This window comes from Choloepus didactylus, chromosome 2 (assembly GCF_015220235.1).
Source record: "Choloepus didactylus isolate mChoDid1 chromosome 2, mChoDid1.pri, whole genome shotgun sequence".
NCBI lineage: Eukaryota > Metazoa > Chordata > Mammalia > Pilosa > Megalonychidae > Choloepus > Choloepus didactylus.
Genome location: NC_051308.1, coordinates 94,512,751 through 94,532,235, shown reverse-complemented (window position 1 = coordinate 94,532,235; position 19,485 = coordinate 94,512,751). Strand labels below are relative to the sequence as shown.

Below are 19,485 nucleotides of genomic sequence, written 5' to 3'. Positions count from 1 at the left end.
GACCTTTACCCTTCTCTTCCCCTTCTGGGACACCAATGAGTCTCAAGTTTGGACATTTTATTTTATCTATCGTATCCCTGAGATCCATTTTGATTTTTTTGATTTTTTTCTCCATTCTTTCTTTTGTTCTTTCATTTTCTGTTCTGTGGACTTCTAGGACACTGAGATGTTGTTCAACTTCCTCTAATCTTGTACTGTGAATATCCAGAGTCTTTTTAATTTGGCCAACAGTTTCTTTTATTTCCATAAGATCTTCTATTTTTTTATTTACTCTTGCAATGTCTTCTTTATGCTCTTCTAGGGTCTTCTTTATGTCACTTATATCCTGGGCCATGGTCTTCTTGATGTCCTTTAAATTCTTTGCCATGTTTTCATTCCTCGATTGTAGTTCTTTGATTAATTGTGCCAAGTACTGTGTCTCTTCTGATATTTTGATTTGGGTGTTTGGAATCAGATTCCCCATATTGTCTGGTTTTATCATATATATTAAGATTTTCTGTTGTTATTGGCCTCTTGGCATTTGCTTTGCTTGATAGGGTTCTTTCAACTTGTAAAAACAAGACACCAATCTAATTTTTCAGAAACACAGTTTGGTGGCGTACACTTTTTCTAACTAACCAGCAGATGGCGTCTGTGAGTCACCTATACCCCTCAAGTCAGTTCTCAACCTTGTCCCTGCGGTGTGTGGGGAAGTGATTCTTGTGGGGTTCAGTTGGAGAACTCAGTTTGGGTGTGTTGCTGGAGATGTCTGCCCTGAATGTGGGGCATGTGTACAGGTGGCCAGGGAGGAAGGGCGGCTTTAATATTCAAACCCCCAGGTTCCCGGAGATTCAAGGCCACCGCAAGAGTCTAAGCCTTCATTTCAGTTCAGCCCCAGACCCTCTCTCTCACTGTCCCACAAACCACCTGACTTGGCGTAGCATCCCTGGGTTCTCTGAGTGGGCCCCATCTCCCAGTTGTGATCCTCCAGGACCTCTGCCAAGGGAATGCCGTGCTACATCACCAGTGCACACCATCCCTCAAGGGAAGCCCCAGGCCACCAGGCTGTGCGGGGGTGCTCTCAGCCTGATGGAAAGATGGCCGAATGGGGTGTCTCAACCCCCTCCTCCTCGCACAGTTCCTCCTTCCCAGCTCCGGGACAACAGGCGGGGCTCTGGGCTGTGGGCATGGTCCCAGGCAGGAGTTTATCCAGCCCTCCGGGGAGCCAGCTGCTAGCCGCAGGGTTTCTTTCTGCTTCTGGCTCTCCCCTCTGCTCCCCTGGCCTCGAGGGTATCTGCAGCGGGCTATCCTCCAGGCCAGACACCGAGAGGCCAGCCCAGCCCCCTCTTGCTGTGTTTTACTGCATGGTTCCTACTTTCACAACTGCAGCCACTCCTGGGTTTTTCCTTTTTTTTTTTTTTTAAACATACCAGTCGGTCTCCAAATGCCAACCCCTGGCTTCCCCACACTGCCACGTGGCTGCGGGTCTTCCAGCCAGCTTACTCACTTGTTTCAGAATGCAGACTCCCAGTTTCACCAAGTATACAGCCCCTGTGGTACTAGCAGACCTCATCCAGCTGGCACATCGCTGTAACTGGTATTCTGGGTCACTTTCTGGTTTTTATCTACTGTTTTTCACGGAGGTGTTTTTTTTTGCCCTGTCTCACCTAGCCGCCATCTTAGTTTCCTTGAATGTACTTTTAATGGTTATCTGAGATCATCTTTATTTTCTTAAAGAGACAAAATTGTCATTGTGAGAGAATATCTAGTGGTAATAAATGTACCATGGCTTCCTCCGACCATCCTGATTGAATAAAAGCAGCATCACTTGGCTACGATTCTTTTATGGCACAGGGCAATGTCTCTGCTGGGCTGTACCCAAGTTATGATGCCAATTTTTAATGTGTGCTCCCCCCCGCAAAAAAAAAAGCATTAATATCAACTAGCACAATGCCACCATAAACATGGTATGAAAAGTTTGGGAAATTCAGCTGAAGTGGAGGTAAAGAATCAAGTTCATAGTGTCACATGGTTTCCTTGCTATATTCTTCTTTTTCAAATTGGTATTTATTAAGCACCTTCATAAAACCTGATAGAGGTGTTGGTGATTGAATCATGCCCTCAACAAAAGACATGTCCAAGTGCTAACCCCTAGTCCTGGGAGTGTGAACCCATTTGTAAATAGGGTCTTTGAAGATGTTATTATTAGTAAAGTGTGGTCAAACTGAACAAGGGTGGGCCTTAGTCCAAGAAGGCTGAAGTCCTTATAAGCAAAGGAATTGGACATGGAAGTTGCGGAGAAGCCAGAGAGAGAGAGAGAGTGATTGCTACGTGAGGGACGTTTGCCATCACCAGAATCGCAAAGACTTTGGAGAAAGAATGGCCTTGCTGACACCTTGATTTTGGACATCTAGCCTACAAAACAGTGACCTAATAAATTCCTTTCTTTAAGCCAACCAGTGTGTGGTATTTGTCATAGCAGCTCTGGCAGACTAAGCAGGAGGGTACTGAAAAGTGAAGACATATTTCCTCTCCTCAGAAAGCTTATTCCTGAGTTGATAGGTGATAAGTCTCTATCCCAAGGACAGTACAACACATATGTCATTGGTGATTGCATTTGACATTGGGAAACTACAGCTCCTGATCAGCCCTGAGATTTCCCATCACCCTGTTTCTGAACCATGGGAGAAAGCTATTTGTGGGGCAGTGGAACCAGAACTAAGACTACAGGCACATCTGAGAAACGGGAAGTTTAAATGCAGAACACAGTGCATTTGAGACTGAGTTTTTAGAAACAGATTTACAAGATGTGCTGTTCTTCATGTTTAATTATCTGCAAAGTTTCAAAACAGGACAACTTAGAAGTTGGGAGGTGGAGGAGGAGAGAATGGAGATTGGTGTGGGCAATGCAAGGTCTGGAACTTACTTGCTTCTCCAAGATCTGAGTTGAGATTTCTAAATCTTAAAGACACAACCCTGTTTTTAATGAAAGTGTGTGGAGCTTCCTATATGATTGTGTAAACAAGGTAACTAAATATTATGAGAATTCTTGGAAATAATAACAGCTAGCATATATATTGGAACCATGTGATAGGAACCATGATAAGTACTCAGTATTAACTCATTCTTCACAAGAACTCTATTAGGGAAATATTATTATAAACCCTGTTTTCAGATGGGGAAACTGTATTTTAAGTCAAGGTCTTGAACACCAGAGTCCATGGTGTTAATATATATGCCTCCTTAAATAATTAAGTTAAACTGTGGACGTGAGATAGTTTACTATGCATCCTTCTCTTGGATCTAGAGTCATAATTTGTATTTCAAGGCTCTTGCTGCCAGTATCTTGGGTAGGTGATTTGGCTCTTTGTTTCCCCTAGAATTATCTTTGATGCCCAGAATTGTCTAGTTCCTGGGACTGGACTTTGCTTTGAATATTTCTGCTTTTGCTGGATCCCCTCCCTAGAGAGAGAGCCTGTGCTGCTCATGGACAGGCCTCCTGAACAATGACCTGACACCTCATCAGAGTCTACTTCATCTTGGAGAACTGAGAGACACCTATTTTTTCCTAAGTCATTGATACTGACTTGTACCATGGGGCTCTATCCAATGCTTTGTATCTTCTTACTTAGCCAACCCAGCTGCCAGGGCCTGTTCTATTTTATCTAGTAGGTGAGTCTGGAATTGTAGCTGTGGCATTCTAGATGCAAGCATCTGGCTAATTTGTATCTTCTTGTGTAGGAACACCTGTACCTTTGCTTAATGAAATATGAATGATTTGATTATAAATTACATTCTTCATATTATAGTTAGGGATATATACACACACACACACGTACATACATACATATATAATTTTAAATAATTTATATAAATAAGTTTAATTCTTTCTTTTCAGAATAATAAATGGGTGCTAAGAAATTTTTGTGATGAAAAACAGGCATTAATTGTTAAGGTTGAGACCACGATCTGGCAAAAAGAGCCAAGGGTTTAAAAAGACCTCAGTTCTGATTCTGGTTCAAGGTGAGGAATGTGATTGGGAGCAAAGTATTTAATTTCCTTTAGCCTCAGTTTCTTTATCTATAAAATGGGGACAGTAATTAAAACCTAATTCAGGGCTGTTGTAAATATTAGTGTTAGGATATGTAAAGTTCTTCTACCCTGCATCTAGTAAATGCTGAAAACTGTTAGCTATTTTATTACTACAATGAGAATGATATCTACTACATAAGGTTACAAGTATTCAGCAAGATGCTATACATAAGGCACCAGTTTGCTAAAGCTGCTGGAATGCAAAATACCAGAAAAGGATTTGGCTTTTATAAACGGGTTTTTTAAGTTCCAAATGTACAGTTCTAAGGCCATAAAAGTGTCCAAACTAAGGCATTAGCAAGAGGATACCGTCACTGTGGAAAAGCTGATGGCGTCTGGAACACCTCTGTCAGCTGGGGAGGCCACTGGCTGGCATCTGCTGGTCCTTTGTTCCCTGGTTGTGTTGCTTTCAGCTCCTGATTCCAGTGGCCTTCTCTTTAAGCATCTGTGGGTTCTCATTTAGCTTCTGGGGGCAAACTCGGGGCTTCATCTCTTAGCTTACCAACTCCAAACCTCTGGTTTCAACAGCTGTCTCAAAAATGTCTTTGAGCATTTTCTCTCTAAGCGTCTCTCTCTGCTCTCTTCAAAATGTCTCTGCCTTTCATCCTCTCAGAGAGGATGCCAGTAAACTAATTAAGACCCACCTTGAATGGGCCGGGTCACATCTCCATGGAAACAACCTAATCAAAAGATTCTACCCACAATAAGTCTGCATCCACAAGATGGAATTAAAAGAATACAGCTTTTCTGGGGTATATAATAGATTCAAACCAGCAAAGTAGATGTCTAGTAATTATCAAATTTCATTGAAGACAAGATGTACCATTATTCTAGGTACCACTGAGAAAGAAAAAAAGTGTTGCCAATTATTTTATTGGTATGGATAGAAGGGCATATCTCAATTTCAGAGATGCTAAAATGTGAGCATTTCCATACTAGAAAAAACAAAATGCTTTTTTCCCCTCCCTTCTCTTTCCTTCTATTTAACAACTGGAGAGGACTCTATACTCTCCAGAATGTGCAATTCCCCTTTCCTATTCTTTTTCGTCCCACCAAGACCCTAGGGTCTCTGACTTATTTGACCACAAGGGGTTGACGTTAAGATCTATTAGTTTTCTCAATTACTTTATACTCTATCATCAACTACCCTTTATTTCCTTCATCTCTCTGTGAACTCAACTGCTTAAACCCTCTATCTTATTATACAAAGTAAATGAATATTAAAAATAAAACAAAAATAGTCTATTCTCTTCATAACATGAACCAAAGTAGGAAGGGGAGGGCAGGGAATGGACGGGAGGCAGCTGGACCCTCTCTTGTCCCCATTCTGGCTATGCATTAAAATCCGAGCCAAAGCCAGTCATTCAAAAACGTATTTTTAAACGGAGGGTTTCTGACTCTTAGTGAGCCTACAGCCCTGAACCACGAGGGTGGATACAGGCAGGTCAAGCCATGGTTTTTTTGCTCCAGAGAGCCCAGCTGCGCTCTCCCCTTGAAAGCCAACAGAGATGAAGCTGTCCAGTATCTGGCCAAAGTTGCTGGGCTCTGCTCCATCCCAGCTTAGTGGGAGGGTCCACCCTCTCCTCCCAGAGGCCTTTGCTCTCCTCCCAGCTACGGAGCAGCCCATGAGCACAATGGCTGGGATCAGTCTTTCCTGTCACTCTGCCAGAGCTAAGCACCAGACAGCCCTTCAGGTTTCCACTAGGCTCCAAGTGGAGCTTGTTTCTGTTCTTTAGCTGAGCAGGAATGGTGGCTTTATTAAGAGTTTATATCATTCAGATGTGGAGAGATGAGCATAGGTGATGGTGACAGCTGAATTTGAAGTAGGAAAGATGGAGAGGGTTCTCTAGGGAAACAGAATCAATAAGAGATATCTGTAAGATTTTATAAAAATGTTTCACATAACTGTGGGTATACATGAGTCCAAATTCCATAGGGCAGGCAGCAAACAGGCAACTCCAATGAAGACGTTCTATGAACTCCTCAGGAAATGCTTCGCTGGCTAGCCAAAGAAGTGAAGGTCCTCTATCTGTCTTGCTTAAAAGTATTCAACTGATTGGATCAAATCCAGCTGATTGAATTATCTCATTGTGGAAGACATACCCATCATTGATGTAATTAGTCACAACTACAGCCAATTGACTGATGATTTAATAAACCAGCCTTCTGGTTTATTAACCAGTGACAAATGTCCTTGCAGTAATGGTTAGGCCAGTGCTTGCTTGACCAGACACCTGGGTACCATCACCTGGCCAAGTTGACACATGAACCTAACCAACACAGAGGGGAAGGTGGCAGTACCTGGTAACTAGTAGGCTGGGGAATGAGGGGGAGGAAGGAATTTGTTCCATCTCCAAGTTTTCCCACCTGCATAACTGGGGTGAAGGTGATGCCAGCAAGAGCAACAAAAGCCCAGGGAGGCCAGGATGGAGCTTCTACTTTGTGTAGGTCACCAAATTTAAAGAAAGAATTTATATTGTTTTCAATAAACTATAGTTGACAATGTTAAAAATAAAACTTTTTCCCAGTTACTTTAAGTTCAGTACCACGTGGGTATGCATATTATTTATGCCCTTATAATTAATGGCATAGTGATCTGACTGGGCACTTCCCGTGAATATGATTTTTAAAGACTGAGAAGAAATTCACCAACCTGAGATAAGAAATGGCAGGTTTCTTGGGAGCAATTTTATAAAGTCAAAGATGGAAGAAAGGTCAAATAGAATGAAGGTAGAGATAACTATCCCACAAAACAATTTTCCAGATATCAAAATGCACAGAAATGTACACCAATGTTTATAGCAGCAAAAGTTGGAAACAACCTAAGTGTCCATCAACAAATGGATGGATAAACAAAATGGGGTATACACATAAATGGAATATTATGCAGCCATAAAAAGGAATGATGTTTTGACACAAATGACAACATGTACCTCAAAGACATTATGTGAAGTGAAGAAAGCCAGACACAGAGACAAATACTATCTGATTTCACTAATATGAAATCCTTAGAATAAGCAAATTCATAGAGACATAACACAGATTACCGTTTCCCAGGGGCTGTGGGAAGGGGTGGGAAACGAATGAAGAGTTATTGCTTAAGGGGTAAATAGTTTCTGTTTGGGATGATGAAAAAGTTTTGGTGTGTTGTGGGAAATCTTGTGTTGTATATATGCTGCGACAATAAAAATAACTAAAAAAATGCTCAGGGACACTATTTTCTCAATCTCACCTGGCAGGTACAAGCTTGCTAATATAGGCAGTCTATTATTTGGATAAATAAAACTAAACAAACAACATCAGAATTTCAGACAAAAATTATAGCAAAGCAGAAATTGAACATTCAAAACAAAGTTTTTGGTCATTCTGTTTATTTCACTTAGGACACTCAGTGGACATTACCTGGAATGCTTAAAAGTTATTTCAATTAGGAACCTCTTTAGTCCTTCATCAATTATTTCAAGTGTTCTAGTGTCAAACACATTCCTTTCTTCTACAAACTTCTGAAAGAGATGAACACCCCCACCTACACCAAAATAATGAGCTTTACTGGCCAAAAGCACCCGTCCATTTTTATCTAACAAGCTAAGGAATGTTTGATGCAAGGTACTATAATAATCTGGATTGTAAATGGTTTCTGAGGTGAGAATGAGATCATACTTTACAAAGCGTTTCTCACTGCTTAGTACAAGCTTACAAAACTCAGACCACTCCCCTGAAAAGAACAGACATTTGCACAGCTTCTGTGCTAGTTTTGAATTTCTGCACCTTTTCACATCTGGTTCATTTACATCATCTTCCGCTTCCAAAGTAGAATTAGCCACTACATTGGGAATGGTTACTTCATCAATCACCATACTGTTATAATCTTGAAAATGAATTTCTTTGGCTCCTCCCTTGAATGCAACTATACCCAGCAATCCTGATCCACAGCCAAGATCCAATACTTTTTTCCCAGCAAACTTCACTTTGGTCTTTGTGAAATACGCCAGAAGGTCAAATGTACATTCCCAGATTTTTAACCCTCCCTCATAAACACCTGTAATCAGATCAGAATGAGAAGAAAAGCTTTTTGAAACTATGTTTTCTCCAGGGAAGTTCTTTTTCAACAAGACGGTTTTCACTATAGATATGTTAACATGCTGGAGACCTGGTAAAGTTTCTATGACTTTATCTTCTAACACTTTCTTTAAATCTTTAGGCATAGCATGCTGTTTGGGAGCTCTCAAGCAGGGCTGATTTTCACGAAGTTCCAACTTACTTGAACTGTTAGCTTCATTGATTGGACAGTTTCTGTTTTGAGAGGGAGCTGTATTTCCCAGTGACTTGTGTTCCCACAGGTGATCCTGAGAAAAGTCAAATAGGTCTGGAGAACATTTTCTGTCCCTCTGTTTTTCTTTCTGACTTTCTAAGATTGATGACTCCTTTGAGGAATCCAGGGTCAAAGTTTCATCTCCAAGGGATGTTAACTCATGTTCCAGATGGTCTTCTATAGTGAAATTAAATTGAAAGGTCATCCTCTCATTAAATGCACAGAATCCTTAAATTCAAAGGAAGATCTTTCAATCTCTGGATGGAAATTGATGACACACGTATAGACAAACCTGCCTCAATTATTCAATTAGTTTTGTTAGGGTTAATTTCTCTTTGGTTGTTGATGCTCAGTTACAAATATTTAGAGATGTTTCCAAATTAACTTTCAGAAGTCTTTGTGTTTTCTTCAATTTAGCTCTGGAGAAAATAAAAGAAATAAAATGAATATTAAAGCAAAATGACACATTTCACTAAAATGTACTATTAAATATCTCTCCTCCCTCTACCCCTTCCAACCTGACCTCCCCACTCCCCCAAATAGCTGCTTTTTCTAAAAAAGGGAGAGAGATGGTGATTTGGAGAAACACACACACACACACACACACACACACACACACACGTACTTTAAGGGTTCAGAAGTTGGAGAAGAGAATAAACTGCAAAAACAAACAATACCACAGCATCAGCAACAAAAAGATAAAGCCCAAGATTTTCAGACAGGAAATGACAAGCCTAGCTACTTGTGAAAGACCCATCTTGACCGTGTCCAAATGCCTAAACATATTCACCCCCTAAACTGCCAAAATTTCTTCACTTCAGTCTGTTACCGTCTCAAATAATGGGAATTCAAGATTTTATTTTGGTGAGCATCCCTTTAAAAACATGCACAGGCATCCTTTGGTGAGTGTAAATTCATCCAGATGACTTAACTCCAAACATTTAGTAGAGACTAGCAGTTCTCTACTGCTAGGGATAATAGCAGTAGAGAAGGGATGGGACCTTTATTTCCCTTACACAAAATGTAGAAAGTAAGGTCACACAGACGAGTGGGTAGGAACATGCCTTATTTCTACCCCACCCCTTGCGGGACTTGAGATCATTTCCTGCTGCAGGTCCCAGGCCAAACCCGACCCCAGCTGTGGAATTTCCAAACCCTGTGGGACTGGGGGCAACAAACTGTGGGGGCTTCCGGCCATCACCTTTCCAAATCGCCCCTACCAGGAAGAAATTGTTTACAGCGAACCAGACCTGAGGGTCCTCGCTCACCGGCGGGTTCTCGGTTCACAGCAGCGAGAAATCCCTGACCACGCATGATCTTCCTGTCAGAAAGAAGAGCGCACCAGTGAGCGGAGTCTTCCGCGGGCCAGACAAGCCCAAGCTCAGTCCCCAGCTGGGAGGGGCTCGGACTCCACCAAGGAACCCTGCCCGCTTCCTCTCTATGGTTTGGGTGCTGGCAGAGAGTTCGCAAGGCTTGCTGGGACGGTGGGAGTTTCCGGCTCTGGCTGTGGCGGGAAGTGTTTGAAGCCGTATTCCTTAGAGAAAGCATGTCTCAGGGTCGCGCGGCCCCGGCAAACGAGGTTTCCCTGGAAGAATTAAGTAGTTGGCCGGAGGAACTATGCCGCCAGGAACTTCCGTCCGTCTTGCCCCGGCTCCTTATATCCTTGGTTGCCACTTTCATCTAGAGAGGGCTAGGCCGTGCGGTGTTCCTGCGGCCTGAGTCTTCTCCCCTCTGTGTTGATAGTGGGATGAACAAGTGAGGGAAAGGAGGGTGAGTGAAACCGTGGGCGCTGAGATTGGGAGCATGCATGTCTGGCTTTGGCACTGGACGAGGCTCGCCGAGGTGTTCTTTCTGCCTTAAGGTTTTGGCGGTAGATGTGGTGCTTTCTTCCATTTCTCTGTTCTTTGAGTTCTTATGTACACAATTCGTGCGATTAAGTGTGAATACGTTGAGCGTGGTGGAGAGTGGAGGAGGCAAGGACTTAAACCTGAGCTCTAACTAAGGCCAGTTCTGGCTATTAATAGCTGGGAGGAGCTAGAGCGAGAGAGATGCTCTACAATGGGTGGTGAATATGCATGATACCTGCCTTAGTGTTTTGAGAATTAAAGGATGGAGTTTTAGCCTGCTACCAAATCTGTAAAAGATGTTCAAAAAACAAAAATGTTCTCTGTCTCTTTCACCTCTTTTTCCCTTATTGTGGGTTAGAAGGAGTTCTTCCTCTTGTTGACTTTCATCTGCTGCTGGGTTTAAGTTGCTTAATACCTCTGTTGTCCAAGTGCAGACCATTCTTTAGTAGTCTCATGCCTTTGTGATCATAAATGCACCTGGAATCTTAGCCCACCTTCATAGTAAAAGATAATTTTTTAACATCTTCTTTGATTTCACATTCAACATAAAACTACACTCAAAAAAAACGACCTTCATTTCAGAGCGGCTCAACACTTCACAAATAATTTTTTACAACTGCAAGCAAATATTTCTAAATAATGCTGTCATGTAGAAATCATTCAGGTAGGCATTAGCAAAATCTCACCAGGTACCAGACCCCGTTTTTAGTCATTGTACAGATCGGGAAGTAAGATATTATTGCTGTCTTCAAGGAGTTTCAACTTGGGAAACAAATAGCCATGTTCCACTCAGAAACATTTACTGAGTGCATAATATGTACAAGGCACTGTGCTAGGCTTTTGGGAAATAAAGATAAGGAACATGGTTTCTCTTCCTGCCTTAAGCTTTTAGGGTACTTTATTAAATTGAAATGCAGCATTTTCAATTGGCTGTGCATCTCAAACTTAACATACTCAAAAGAATTCAAACCAGTTCTTCCCCAGTTTCCTTAATCTTAGTAATGGTTTCACAATCCTCTATATTTCACCCCTAGTCAGTAAGTTTATGTTGTGTGACTTCAAACTTGAATCAATCCACTTTTCTCATCTCCATAGCTACCACCCTATTCCAGACCCTCACCCACACTATTGTTAATAGTCCCATTGTCCCCCAATGGCTTATCAAATTTGGAATGAAATCCAAGCTTACATTCAAGTCTCCTAGTGATCTAGATCTTTACACTAGCCACAAATAAACCAAGCTCACCTCCCTCAGGATCTTTGTGTTTGCTGATCCTTCAGCCTAGTTCGCTCTTCTTCCATTCTTTTGTGCATCTCATTATTATTCAGGTCTCATCTCAAATGTCACCTCCTCAGAGGGGCCTTTTCAGAGCCCTGAACCAGGCAGCTCTCCCAAACGCCATCTGTCACTGTCTTACCACATCGCCCTGTCATTTTTCCAAATAGCACTTTATCATGAACAAATTGAAGTAATCTTGTTTGCTGTCTTGTTTTTTTTTCTATTTTGACTCACTATACTGTAATGTAATGTCCATAAAGCCAAGAACTTTATCTCATTCACTGCATTATCCCTAGCAACAAGAACTGTGCCTGGCACATAGTAACCACAAAGTAAAGAGCTAAAACATTTCATATTTTAAAAATGCTTGGAAATCTCATTAGACATTTTTTTCCAGTTTTTGGTAGTATTGTATTTTCAACAAAGAGAGAAAAGTTTGCAATAAATCCACAATCCTATCACCTAACATATTCGTGTTTGTATTCTACATATTATTTTCTAGTCTTTAATTGCATGTCTACATAATTTTAATTTACGTTTAATTTTGAAAGTAGCTAGAGTTTTTTTTTTTTTTTTTTTTTGAGCTTTTCCATAAGAAAAATTCTACCCTACTTAACTCAAATGAGTTAATTAATAACTATGTCTCATTTTGGTTGCGGCTGTAAAAATGTTTAAACAAAGTAAGATTTCATAAGAGGAATCAATTCTTATATTAGTGTGATGGGTTATTTGTTGACCTATTCTTTTTTTTTTAACCTAAAATAATTGTATTGCTTCCAATATGTCCCTACCATACCCAAGAAAATTAACAAACCCTAACAAAACAAAGGAATAAGAAAATCAAATAACCTAAAATAACTACATTGCTTCCAAAATGATTCTACCATACCCAAGAAAGTTTGCAAACTGGCATATTCTTTAATGATTGTTATATTGTGTTTATAATACAATATTTCTAACAATTCTTGAACTACAAGTGATAGTTTATAAGATGATTACTGTTAACTTATGTATTGAAAATAAGAATTCATTGCCCCATATTTATAAGCTCTTGCTGCATGCAGAAGCGTTTCGGGATGAGATTGGTGAGATAGATCTACAAATAACATGAAAAGAATATAGAAAGTAAGGGGTAATATAAGACAGGTACAGAGGAGGGAAAATTTCATTTCTGTGTTAGAAACCAGAAATCCATGGATTAATTTTAAAAATGGGTTTTTTATTTTTTATTTTTTGATAACGTTAATTAAAATTAAAAAAAATTAAAGGGAAAGAAAAAAAGAAGTCCATGGATTATTATGTTACAGTTTCTCATCTGTCAAAAGTATTTCATGGGTAGCCATGGTTTGAAAAGGCAAGTTTATCTCAGCAATTTTGAAAATACTTTCTAGAGTACTTTCATAATATTGTTTGTTTACCTAATAAACATTAAATTTATAAAAACAGAGTTAAGCCAATAATTTAAGTCTAATTTCAGTCTCTTAGAGATCATTGCTTAATTCTAAAGAAGGGTCTTTTTGTGAATTTACACAATTGGTGGATATTTTATTACTACAATACTACTGTCTTCCTTAATTATTTTACTCTATGTATCAACATTCTGACAGTTGGATTGAGCATATGCGTAAGTAGAATTATCTTAATGGTATAATTCACTTTGATGTCATTTAGTTCTGAGTCTCACATATTTCAATGGATATGACTTTAAATTTTTGTATTCCTTTCAAATGTAATTATTTCCCATTGTGGTGCAGCCTCTGTAACTTTCATTGAACTTAGAATGACCAAATTCCTTCAAATTACACTACTTAAAAAAGTTTTATTTCCATTTTTGGATAGACAGCAAAGTGTTCTGTTTGATGATATGTGTATAAGCATATTGTATATTTTAAATATTGTTAAAATGTTATTAAAACTATATAAAACATAATTTGCAGTCTGTTTAATACCTTCAGCCTTTAGCATGTTTAGTGTTGTTTAAAATGAAAATAGTTTCTAAGTTAAAAAAGCTAATTGCTCAAGTGATGACAAATTTGTCATTTGGAAAAAGTTGACTTTCTCATCTTCAGCTGTTGGTTTTTTTCTGTTTACATTTCCCTTGGTTGTGGAATATTTGTTTATAATTTTGACTCTATGTTGCCAGTGGTATATAATTTATTTTTTAAGTAACAAAATTGTTTTTTATCTTGAATGTAAGAATTATACATCTTCATTGTAGAAAATTCAAAACATGCAGAAAAGCACAAAAGATAAAAAAAAAATCCGCTAATCAGAAACGGTTGTTCATATTTTGATATAGAACATTCTCATCTCATTTTTATGCATTTCTGCCATCCTGTCTGTCAATCTTAATATGTACATGTTTATATATTTTAAATTGGGGTCATACTATTTTGAGAACTTTTTTAGCATTTTTCCTCTCTTTTAAAATAATCTCTAATATTTTAATGATAGCAGAATAGCAGATGAGTCTATTCAATAGGTGTACCTACATCTATTTAACTGGTCCCCAGTTGATAAACATATATGTTGATACTGTTGTTTGCGATTTCAGATACTTAATAGTTTTTCTTCATAGAGTATAACATTTTGAAACTGTACATCAATAGTATTTACATGTTCTTGCATTTGGTAAAGAGCAATGATCTTTGTTGGCTCGCATGACTTTAATATTTTTCTTTATAGGAATTCTGAAAATTATTGTAGAAATGTTTCTACCTCATATGAACTACCTGACATTGGAACAGACTTTCTTTTCTAAAGTACTACCAAAGGTATATTATTAGTAGTTAATCAATCTACATGTCATAAAGTTTGTTAAAATTAGTCTCAGTTTTAGATGATTTTTCCTTAAAGGTGGCTCTGTTTTTCTAATGTATCAAACATAATGTTAAATACAAATAAAGTAGGAAAAATAGATTTCGTGTGAGAATATGGTATTAGGGTAATCATTAGGTGATTAATTTTATATTTGTACAGATCCTTAATAATTGAATTTAAATTATTTGTTGCTAATTTTAAATAATCTTGTATTTTAAAGCTATTAGATGAAAATTTGGGATAGGTGGTGATATAAGGTAAGTTCATTTTATCTTCTCAGTATATTATTAATAATTGCTAAATTTAATTTTTTGGAGAAAGTCAAATTTTGTTAAAGAAATCTTAGAATGAAAAAGGCTGCATATGTTATAGTGAGTATAATTAACAGTGCTGAATGATGTATGAATGTAATTGAAAGGGGAAGTTCAGAGTCATGTATGTCAGTAGAAGGAAAGCTGGAGGTTAAAACATGGGACTGTAGAACACAGCGACTCATGTGGTGGATGATGACTGTGATTAGCAGTACAAATATTAAAAAGTTCTTTCATGAACTAAAACAAATGTATGACACTATTACAAGGAGTTAATAATAGAATGGTATATGGAGAAAATGTACCTATTGCAAACTATAGACTATAGTTAACAGCAATATCTTAATATTCTTTCATTAACGATAACCAAAGTACCACACAGTAATAGCTGGGGATAAGGGGTACGGGCTGTTTTGGATTTTTAATTTTTTTTTTATTTTTTGGAGTAATGAAAATTGTGGTGATGAATGCACAACTATGTGAGCCACTGATAGTATACCTTGGATGTATTGTATGGTGTGTGAATATCTCTCAATAAAATTCCATTTTAAAAAAGGCTGCATATTGGTAAAATCAAGTAAGCAAGAGAAAACATTCAATTCACAAACTGTATTCCTACTTTTTAGATATATAGTATGCTTTTTCTCTGAAAAGTGCAGTCATACATTTTTTTTTAAATTGGAAGAACTAAAGGTGCTTTGGTGCCAAAATGAAAGAGATTTATTTGTGATGACTTATCTCTTCTTGGAATAGATTTCCAAGTTTAGCTTTTAAGCAAATAATCATCAGAATTGCTTTTACTAATATTCACTTGATTATTCTCTGTCTGAAAAATTTCTTAGAATTTGTTCTTGACCCTCAGAAAAAGGTCCATATATTATGTAGATGGAAACAGGGAAATAATATCCTCTTTAGTTACGTTGTATTGTTAACTGTTGTTATTCTTTGCAGTGTTTAAGCCGTTTAATTTGTTTAGAAAGATCTGAGTATTAAGATATTAGGGTGGCTAACTTCACACACAAAAACATAGTTCTGAGGCTATGTAATGTACCTCTAACCCAGGAAGGATATCTTGGTCAAAAAGGGAAAATTGGTTAGAATATAAGTGAACAGGTGATTCAGCACAAAATTCATTATCACTACCAGAAAATACCCGTGTAAATCCCCATGTGTAAATCTTGTTTGGTCAAGATAATCGTCATTTATTGTGCAGAGAGCAGTACTTAGATTTGTTGTAGTCTCCAAAATGAACTTTGATTTTTTATTGATATTGTTAAATAGATTCAAACCATAGACAGAAATGGAAAAATAAATTAATTTCTGTCTGAGGCTTTCTATTTTTAAGAAATTGTGGTGTGGGAATACTTATATCCATATTTATATTTTTAAGTACAGTTAAACTAGACAGTATCTCATGGATGTTACCAATGCAAAATAAAGTTATCCTATTATAGATTTTCTTTAAAGATATATCTTTTCTGTTATTCCTTTTATAACTTACTTTGTTCTCTCAGACTGTGGAATTATTTGATGGCATGATGTATGAATTAACCAGTCAAGCAAGAGAACTATCCAGCCAAAATTCAGAAATCCAGAGTACGCTAAGGAATATTTTAAAAGTAAGTCAAATGTATTGGAGAGAGGGAGGGAGCTTAAAAGAAAGTGTGAATTTTTATACTGATATTAATTAGCCATGTATCCTTTATGTAAATAGTCTAATGCTGGAATTATAATGGTAGAATTAAAGATAGGAATATAGAAACCATTCCAGATGTTTTATATAATTTTGTGCTCTTACGAGAAGACAAGTAATCAAGAAAAGATGTCCTACATGTCTTTTCAAAGCACATGTGCAGAACACCTACCATGTGCTTTGGTGTGTGGGTAAGGATTCCAACTTTTTTTTTTTTTCTTATTTTACCAAATGGCTAGCCAGTTGTCCCAATATTTATAGTTCTGATAGACTGAAACTCTATAAAAGGAGAAATAGAGTGTGTTTTGTTTATTGCTGTATCCCTAGCACCCTTTGTAATGTCTAGCACCTTTTAGGTACACAAAGAATATGTTCTTGTTTGAAACTTCTTTCCTTATTTCCAGACAATGGTGCAGGTCTTAGGAGCTCTTACAGGATGTGTTCAGCATATCTGCGCCACACAGGAATCTATCATTCTAGAAAATATTCACAGTCTCCCTTCCTCAGTCCTTCATGTAATTAAAAGTACATTTGTACATTGTAAGGTGAGTAGTGGGTCCAAGTACATTTTAAAAGGTCTAGAATCCATTGTAAAGCGGCCAAGCAAAATTGTTTGTATATAAGATTTTACATTTTAATCTGTATTATTGGAATATAACTTTTACGTAGAACAAAGACGATGTATATAAATATTTGTTTGAAAATAAGCGGGGATAGGAATGTCATAAAAAGTGGAGATTTGTTTTGTTTTGTTTTTGTGAAAATCTTATTTCCCCTCTATAAAGAAAGAGATGATATGAATTTGTATTGAGTCACAGGGATCCTGAAATAGTTTTGTCATATGGCATTGGTGGATCAGATGAGTTCATTAATGATTTGGTGCCTGTGAAGGGAAGTTAACACTTGTCCATCCTTCCTGAGGCAGCTTTAAGGCACAAAAGCTGGCCTAGGATTTGTAGGTTACAGGCAGTTTTGACATTGCTGTTTCTTGGGTGAATAGAAATCACCAGTTAATTTATGCTTCTCTTTGGAGAGACGGTGCTAAAATGTCATGCAACCAACCTAATGTTACTTATCTCCCTTTTAGTTCTGTATTTGCAAGATCACAGAAGTCAGAAGTTATATTTTATACACACCTGCATCTTTTCAAGTGCCCTTTACATAATGGGTAGTCACTAAACATTTAGTGATTGAATACATGATTCAATAAAAAGCATTGAATTTAAGATCTCTGATAGTATGAGTTAAAGAAAATTTGGCTCTTGAGCATTTTATAATTTGCTTTTTCTCTCATTTTTATTTATTTTTGACTAGAACAGTGAATCTGTCTATTCTGGGCGTTTACATCTGGTTTCAGACCTTCTCCAGGCTCTTTTCAAGGAAGCCTATTCTCTTCAAAAGCAACTAATGGAATTGCTGGATATGGTTTGCCTGGACCCTTTGGTGGATGAGAATGATAATATTTTGGATATGGTAATAGGTAAGTGAAGAAATCTTAACCTGTTTAAGATATGATGCCCATTGTCAATAACATTATAGAAACTCTGTGTCAAATTATTGAGTCCTGCACTGTTTCTAATGATTCTTGATGTCTTAGTCACTCATTATGAGTACAAAAAATTTAAATCCTACTGGAAACAGTCTTTTAAATTTTGGAATTTGTGAAACTGATTTTTGATGCCTTAACATTGATTTGTATATTCAGTTAACATTCATAGGTAGTTCCCCCACAACTATTAACAAAATAAATGTATGCTATTTTGTATCTTCTCAATAGTCCATATTCTAAGGTAGTAGCTTTCAGATTTTTAAAATCTTAACCCATAATAAAAAATACATTTAATATTACTACCCAGAATACATATAAATATGTATAAATGTGTGTTTAAAGTGTGTATGTAAACATCCACATAAATATTTAATTAATATACATGAAATAATGCCCTTTTACATATGATGCACACTATTGTATTTTATTTCATTTTTTAAAAATTACTGGTTGTAACCTACTACATTGATTTTATCACTCACTAATGGATTGTTAAAAGAGTGTGAAAAACAGTTCTCAAAAGTTTAAGGGAAAAGATTGCATTTATAATTTGGGTATAAACAGTGTAAGTTGGTTTTGTACAGTGTATCAGGTACATTTTCCTCTGTAACAAACCAGCCCCAAATTTGTTGACTAAAACACCATAATTTTATTTGTTCATGGTTCTGTGTGTCAACAGTTTAGCTGTCTCTGCTCTCCGTGGTATAGTTGGCTCCAGTTGTGTTTGTGATCAGTGATCTTACTCACACATTTGGCAAGTGGCTGACTGTTGGCAGAGGTAGAAATACTGGGCCAGCTGTGTGTGGTGTTACAGTTGAGTGGACTAGCTCTGGCTCATTTACCTGGTGGTGGTCTTTGAGTTTTCATGAGCAGCAAGCTAAGAGCAAGCTACAGTGCTCAAGAACTTTTTGAGTCATTTGAATGTCCTAAGAGTTCTGTTATCTTTCTTTGTAGTGATTCATTCATTGCTGGATATCTGCTGTGTTATTTCCAGTATGGACCATGCATTTCATGCCAATACTTGGAAGTTTATAATTAAGTAAGTTGGTTTTGATTTTTTACTTTTTTACTTTTAATTGTATATTTTCCATATTTTATATGCTTATTTATATGTGTTTTTTAATTGCATTTGAAACATTTTGTGTGGGTGTGTATAATGTTCACCGACAATACTTTGATAAGGCCAAATTGAACTTCCTTACCCCCTTGCCTATAAAATAAAAACATTCTATAAAGCTAATACTCCTGAAGCAGATGTAACTATTTGTCTGTTGCCACTTTTGTTCAACTATCAAATAGTCTATTCCAGGCTTAGAAGATTAGAAATTATAATTAGAGCTGAATATAAGCCATTCATTATATACTTTTAAGCTGTTCAAGTTTAATTACAATTATAAAGTAATTTTAATTTTGTGAAACTGAGAGTTACTAGGGAGAGTACCATAGCTTTCATCAGATTCTTAGGGCTGGGGGAGATACGGTTGAAGATATAAAAATGGTTAAGAATCTCTGCTCTATACACATGCATAAAACATTAAAGGTCAGTGTTATATTTTCAAGTTTGGTACTTTTCTTGGCTCACCAGATCATTAAGTTCTCAACA

The 19,485-nt window shown here is 37.4% G+C and overlaps 2 protein-coding genes across 8 annotated transcripts in view; one reads left to right on the top strand and one right to left on the bottom strand.

Annotated features, from left to right (window-relative positions):
- Nucleotides 1-19,485, top strand: part of C2H1orf112 (chromosome 2 C1orf112 homolog) — a 91,567-nt gene that overhangs the window by 8,310 nt on the left and 63,772 nt on the right. For 3 of the 6 annotated variants that reach the window (XR_005215167.1, XR_005215168.1, XM_037825377.1), the window contains exons 1-7: nucleotides 9,908-10,040; nucleotides 13,094-13,133; nucleotides 14,195-14,283; nucleotides 16,155-16,259; nucleotides 16,738-16,878; nucleotides 17,648-17,813; nucleotides 18,837-18,921. Coding sequence is in view for 4 of the 6 variants with exons in the window: in XM_037825377.1 (XP_037681305.1) it covers nucleotides 9,930-10,040; nucleotides 13,094-13,133; nucleotides 14,195-14,283; nucleotides 16,155-16,259; nucleotides 16,738-16,878; nucleotides 17,648-17,813; nucleotides 18,837-18,921 (737 nt within the window). In the remaining 2 variants the exon portion in view is untranslated. Of the gene's footprint in view, nucleotides 1-9,907; nucleotides 10,041-13,093; nucleotides 13,134-14,194; nucleotides 14,284-16,154; nucleotides 16,260-16,737; nucleotides 16,879-17,647; nucleotides 17,814-18,836; nucleotides 18,922-19,485 lie in introns of those variants that run through there. The other 3 variants (XM_037825381.1, XM_037825378.1, XM_037825379.1) reach the window with 3 other exon arrangements.
- Nucleotides 7,426-9,773, bottom strand: METTL18 (methyltransferase like 18). Of its 2 annotated transcripts, none has more exons than XM_037825392.1 (2): nucleotides 9,652-9,773; nucleotides 7,426-8,802 (listed from the first exon to the last, which is right to left on the bottom strand). In XM_037825392.1, exon 2 carries the CDS (start codon nucleotides 8,586-8,588, stop codon nucleotides 7,470-7,472), a length of 1,119 nt encoding a protein of 372 aa, XP_037681320.1. In that variant the 5' UTR covers nucleotides 8,589-8,802; nucleotides 9,652-9,773; the 3' UTR covers nucleotides 7,426-7,469. The 2 variants fall into 2 exon arrangements, with proteins under 2 accessions (XP_037681320.1, XP_037681319.1); XM_037825391.1 differs by having other exon boundaries at nucleotides 9,634-9,746.

Excerpts from the sequence above, each read along its gene's own strand:
- METTL18 (XM_037825392.1), bottom strand. The coding sequence starts at position 8,588 with ATGACCTTTCAATTTAATTTCACTATAGAAGACCATCTGGAACATGAG.